The 6,291-nt window shown below is 35.9% G+C and overlaps 1 protein-coding gene across 1 annotated transcript; it reads left to right on the forward strand.

The window, feature by feature from the left end:
- The first annotated feature begins 499 nt into the window (after window positions 1–499).
- Window positions 500–6,045, forward strand: LOC128511589 (elastase-1-like). The gene is made up of 8 exons (XM_053484516.1): window positions 500–587; window positions 840–937; window positions 1,144–1,244; window positions 2,364–2,489; window positions 4,252–4,388; window positions 4,871–5,013; window positions 5,183–5,332; window positions 5,736–6,045. The coding sequence occupies exons 1-8, from the start codon at window positions 548–550 to the stop codon at window positions 5,745–5,747; spliced, it is 807 nt and encodes a 268-aa protein (XP_053340491.1). The 5' UTR covers window positions 500–547; the 3' UTR covers window positions 5,748–6,045.
- Window positions 6,046–6,291: the final 246 nt, after the last annotated feature.

Raw genomic sequence — 6,291 nt, forward strand, 5'->3', positions numbered from 1 at the left:
CGAACAGCTGAGTCTCTAGCTGTCTTTAAACGAGGATTAAAGATTCAGATTAAGATCTATGTGATTATTTACATGATTACTAAGTAAATTATAAGAACTGCAAAGAGCACTGATGTATTTTGTAAAAAAAAAAAAAGTATATTATATACATACAGTAATAATGCATATATATGCATTATATATGCATATATATGTATATATATGCATTATATATGCATATATATATATATATATATATATATATATATATATATATATATATACATACACACACTGTAGGTTAAGACTTATTTTATAGCTTTGCTTATGGATTTTGATTCCTTTTCAACCTCAGTAACTACTGTTCATTTTTTTATAACCCAGGAGAAAAAGATTATCATTTTCGGCATGGCAGGAAAATAACCTTGGTTACTCTGATAACCGTGAGATTGTACGCACCTGTGGTGGAAAAACTTAAGCCTGTAATTGATCAGCCCTCTCTGTGTGATAGTATATAAAGCAGTGGCATAACCAGGCTGGAGTATGTGAGTCCTGATCGACTGCAGTCATGCTGAGATTTCTTTTGCTGAGTGCCCTGGTGGCCCTGGGTAAGCCATCATTCTCATACAAACCGAGAAAACTGGAAACATTTAGCAAAAAAAAAAAAAAAAACAGCTAAATGTAATGGATGTGACCTTAAGATTCATATTTTTTGCTCATATTATTCTTGCTTAAGGCTGCATCATACTACTTCTGGCTCGGTCTGGAATAAGAAGAAGAATGTACTTTTACCGAATTTTTATGAAGGGTTGTACTGTATGTGTGTTTGTGTATGTGTATGTGTGTGTCTGCATGTGTAGCTCTGGCCGAACTCAGGCCTGAGCCCAGGTATATGGAGAATATAGGAGAGAGAGTTGTGGGTGGAGAGGTGGCTTCACCTAACTCGTGGCGCTGGCAGGTAAATTGACAGACACATTTTGTGGAATCTGCAATGTAAAAACCTTCCAAATAAATATTTACCAGTAAACCACTGAGCAAAAGTTTCCAAAGTTTATTATATATATATATATACATACACAGTGTATCTATGGTATATACAGTGTGTGTGTGTGTATATATACACCATAAAAAATTAACATTCTCTCTCTTGTTCTCTCTTTGTAGATCTCACTGCAATATTTGTCTGGCAGTTCCTACTATCACACTTGTGGTGGAACTCTGATCAGGTCTCGCTGGGTTATGACTGCTGCTCACTGTGTTGATACGTGAGTACAAGTACAAAACTAAGTCTAACTTGGATTATTTACAACATCTGGCCTTCTTCTTTGTCTCTCGGCTGTTCCCTTTCTGGGGTCGCCACAGCAAATAATTTAGAACATCTGGTCTGAGTAGACAATAAGTGTGTGCCTTCTGTGTTACAAAATGACACAACAGAAAGAACATTACTAAAAGATCTCTACAGTGCAATAGGATTGTAGTAAATCCTATTCAGTAAATTAACTACACTTAACTAAACTTTACTGTCAAAGAAAAAAGTTAAAGGAAATTACATTTTTACAGTTTTCTTTGTTTAGTGCTTTAAATAGCCTTAGTGAGAAAGGAGCTGTATAGGATTTCAGTTAAATTCTGTAGATTTAGATCCTTAATGTGCAACGAACACAAAAGGGGAGCATCATCTTCCAGATAGAAGGATAATTACTCGTTACTATATTCAGGTTTAGCAGTCAGGAGTAAAGTACTATGTGTGTTACAGGATGTTCAACTTCAATATGAGCTCCTATAAATACAAGACCTGAAAATGAACCCAGGATATTCTTTATGGTTACAACAGCAGTTTAAATGTAATTTAAGAAGGATTTAAATGAATTAAAGGATTTGGTTATACAGTGTAATGTAGATAAAACCGGTTTGATATGGTCAGACATTTTTATTCTAGTAAGGACACAGGCTGCTGCATTCTAGAGCTAAGAATATTAGAGGTAATAAAACCTTGAAATTGTATTTTTTCCCACCTGCACCACACAGTGACATTATATTTTTTATTTTCTGAAATTATTAAAAAAAAAGAAAAAAGCTATTCAAGTGATATTACCTACATGAGATTGAAATAATAGACTGGACTCAATAATCAAAACAAGTTGTTTTTACTGCTAGATATAATAGAACTGAAAACACCATCTAGTGTAACTGCATAATCAGAATGCCGGTGCAGCCTGTGGTCATAGAAGAACTATTTTTTTATAGAGAAAAGAGAGGTGTTTATTAACAATTTGTAAGCCCACATACATAAAAAGTACAGAGAGGTGCAAAAAACTATAAAAATTAATTTATAGATAAGTTATGAACTTAATAACTTAATTTCTATTTTTTTAATGTCTTTACAGGGCAAGAACATGGCGTGTTGTCCTGGGAGATCATGACATTTACAACCATGAAGGCACAGAGCAGTACATGACCGTCAGCGCTGTCCACGTTCACCCTCAGTGGAACCGCAACAATGTTGCTGGAGGGTACGAGATCCCTTAAACTAACATTTCCCTATACGGAAGATAAGCTCCTTATTGATACTAGCTGGAAATATTTAAAGTCATTCTGCAATATTTCATCATATTACATTACAAATGGAATTACAGTGCCTCTGTGATTCTAAATCTAGATCATTATGCTGTAAATTTAAAAAAGAAATTGAATTTAAAGAAAAAAAGGGCCAAAAAAAAAAGAACTTGAATTCTAAAGCACTTCTGAACCTGAACCACAAAGTTAAGGAGTATTTGTTCAGCTGTGTGTTTGCTAATAATTTTTGGTTCAAAGGAAATTATATTGTTTAAGGAAATTATCTATTCCTGAAAACATGGAGACCTCAAATGCTCATCTGTTCAGATCTATCCTACTATCCTCCCTCTAACTCCCTATTAGCCCATTTACTTCAGATTTATTTGACAATGTCTGGCATTGGGGGCAGTCCAATCAGTGGCATTCAGATGCCCTTCTGCTGTGTTATTCGAGGCATTATGGCCAGGGCCACTAATAGGACTTTTGTGCAACATATCACTGTTAATCCGCTAGGCATCCTTAACCATGTAGTTTTCATTACCGTGAGAACACTTGGAATCATTCCCATCTTCTTCTGATTGTGGGATCTACAACTCTAAGTGTACCTTTTGCTTGCAGTTACTGAAGCTTTAAAGAAAAGGCTTTTTATAAGTGACTTGATTAGCTATTGTTCCAGATGGATGTCATTAAATCAAATCCCACTAACCTTTCTGATTGTTCACAAGGTGAAGACCTTCACTTCACAAGCTTATCTATTCTTTTTTTTCGACCATTATACACTACTGAGTCACCCCTCATTTTTTAATATAAAATTTAATTTAATTAAATAATGAAGGGCGACGCGGTGGTGTAGTGGTTAGCACTGTCACCTTGCATCTCTAGGTCCTGGGTTCGATTCCCGGCCAGACTCGATTACCGTCTCTGTGTGCATGGAGTTTGCATGATGGGTGCTTGGTGGGTTTTCTCCTGGTTACTCCAGATTTCCTCCCAAAGACCTGCTGATTAGGCTAATTGGCATTCCCAAATTGCCCCGGCACACTGTCCAGGGTGTACCCTGCCTTGTGTGCCCTAAGTCTCCTGAGATAGGCTCCAGGCCCCCTCGCTACCCTGAATACAGGATAAAGCGGTATACAGTAAATTATGAGGGAGTGAGTGAGTGAGTGAGGAAGATTAAATTAAGGAATGGGAACAAATGTATTACAGGCTGGAAAGTGCCCGAAAGATAAAAACTTTCTTTTGTTCCAGTCACTCAGCATTCAGCATCACTAATGTACTAATAACCAGCCTGATTATCTGTCATCATCTGTACCTATTTCTCCCTAGTTCATGGTTTTAGGATCCACAGGACACAATGTGGCTTAACAAACAAAACAAGCATATCTCTGGAACTGGACTGCAAATAAGAAACAAAATCTTGCCAAAAATGAAAGCCAAAAAAGTCCTTTTGTAACCTTGGAGAACAATTCCACAAGAGTACATTAAAAATACAAGAAAGTCTGGAAGCAAAATAAGAAGAAATGATGGGGTGGCTCAGGACGTTTGCACAGTACTGTACATCCTATGGACAGAAAGTCCTGGCCCAGATGGCCTATAGAATAAAGAAAGTTAGAAAGTCTTCGGACCCTAAATGAATATATTGTACATGATGAGTCATTTTTGTAAGCTAAATTGTACTACAGTTAGACTTATAAATGATGTTTATTTCCCTCCTGTTCTCAGATATGACATTGCTTTGCTGCGTCTGTCTTCTGATGCCTCCCTGAACTCCTATGTGCAACTGGCTGCTCTGCCTCCCTCGGGTCAGGTCCTGCCCAACAACAACAACTGTTACATCACAGGCTGGGGACGAACTCAGAGTCAGTGAGCTTATGAAACATAATCATAATTTTACATCGTTTTAGGGCTACTTGCAGTATAACATTATTAAATTCATGATTCTAGTTGGAAGTTGTTATGTAATATATTATAAAAGCAGCTTTGGGTATAATTCAAATGTTAGGTATTATTGATTGTGCTTTTTCTAACCTGTTGCTGTTTTGGTAGTGACAGCTAAGTCACAGTGACTTGGCAGACACTTTAATTATCTAAATCTAATATTTAAATGAATAGGTCTATGCATTTTAATTCAATACGCCTCTTAAAATATATTAGATTTTAAATTAGTTTGATAAAATTAACAAGGAAACTATTCAACAGGAAAAATTTAATTATGGATCCCAACAAGTTATGGAAAACTTGTTATATATAAACTGGGCTAATATAAAGATTTTCAAATATGTTGCATATATGACCTTAAAATTTATCTTAGGTTAAATTTAATGTTTTGTCATTCCTCCAGCTGGCGGTCAGCTCTCTGCTAAGCTGAAACAGGCCTATCTGCCTGTGGTGGACCATCAGACATGCTCAAGCAGCAGCTGGTGGGGCAGCACGGTCAAGACCACCATGGTGTGTGCTGGAGGCTACAGTGAATCCGGTTGCCAGGTCTGAGTTGAAATATGTTACTGAAGGTCTTCTGTTGTCTGGGCCATTTTAATTGACTAAGTAAACAAAAAAAATAAGTTTGGCTCTTCTACTAATGCATGACTAAATATCAAACATCAAAGTCTCTATATGCATAACAGTAAATATAATAGCTCTTTCATGACCACAGGGCGACTCTGGTGGCCCCCTGAACTGCCTGGTGAACGGGCAATACGTCGTCCATGGAGTTACCAGCTTCGTGTCATCCCTGGGCTGCAACACTGTGAGGAAACCCACTGTCTTCACTCGTGTCTCAGCCTACAACAGCTGGATCAGCAGTGTAAGTGAACGTACTGTTTAGAAATGTGTATTAAGACTTTTTTTTCTAAAAAAAACATGCATCATAAAGGGTTAATGCACCTTATTATTGCTACTACTACTAAGTAGTTGTTAAGTACATACACAAGTACAACCTTGACAGAATTAACACTCTAGTTACAGTAGATATCCTAGCTAGCTAAACTGGGTTAAATCATATTGATTTTGTAAAATTATTTCAACTTTTGGAAAATAGCTTATGTTAGAAACCTAACTCATAGTTTCTTTACTCTGAAAGATCATCTGTTTAAATGTTTTATGTCCTTATAGAAAATGACAGAAACAATGCTAATAAGTTACATTTCTCTGACCTTACTCACTACCATATCCTTGTATTTCTCTGTATTTTCCCTCATTCATTACAGATTATTGGATAAACTGGATGGATATGATGAATCCAGAATGACATCTGATACACATGTCCCTTATGCTCACATGCAATTCAGCAAGAATCTGATATAAACCTCTTGTATTGGCAAAGGCAATTTTTTTCTGCAATTAAATGCCCAATGTGTATAATCCTTTACTACAATAAATGATTTAGCAAGGAAAGTGTTCATTTGCTCATACTAAAACAAATCTAAATTCTACACCTGTTGTTATTGCCTAAATACTGTCAACCCAATTCTAAAAGTTCTACTAATAAATGTGTCTCAAAAGAGCTACCCAAAGACACTTTCATGATTTTCTTTCTTTAACATCATCACCAAACCCACTTAGACGTAATTAATGAACATAAACAAAAGTGTTACTTTTGGTTTAGATACTACTGTACAGTACATCATACATAATTGCAATTTTCAATATATATTTTGTGTTTAGCTAAATTTTGATAGTAACAATTGAAAATTCATTTTCCAAATGACCAAAAAAGAGTTATCTGTGAACGTTAGTAGGCCATAATGAACGATTATTACATAT

The sequence above is a fragment of the Clarias gariepinus genome, chromosome 23, assembly GCF_024256425.1.
Source record: "Clarias gariepinus isolate MV-2021 ecotype Netherlands chromosome 23, CGAR_prim_01v2, whole genome shotgun sequence".
Lineage (NCBI taxonomy): Eukaryota > Metazoa > Chordata > Actinopteri > Siluriformes > Clariidae > Clarias > Clarias gariepinus.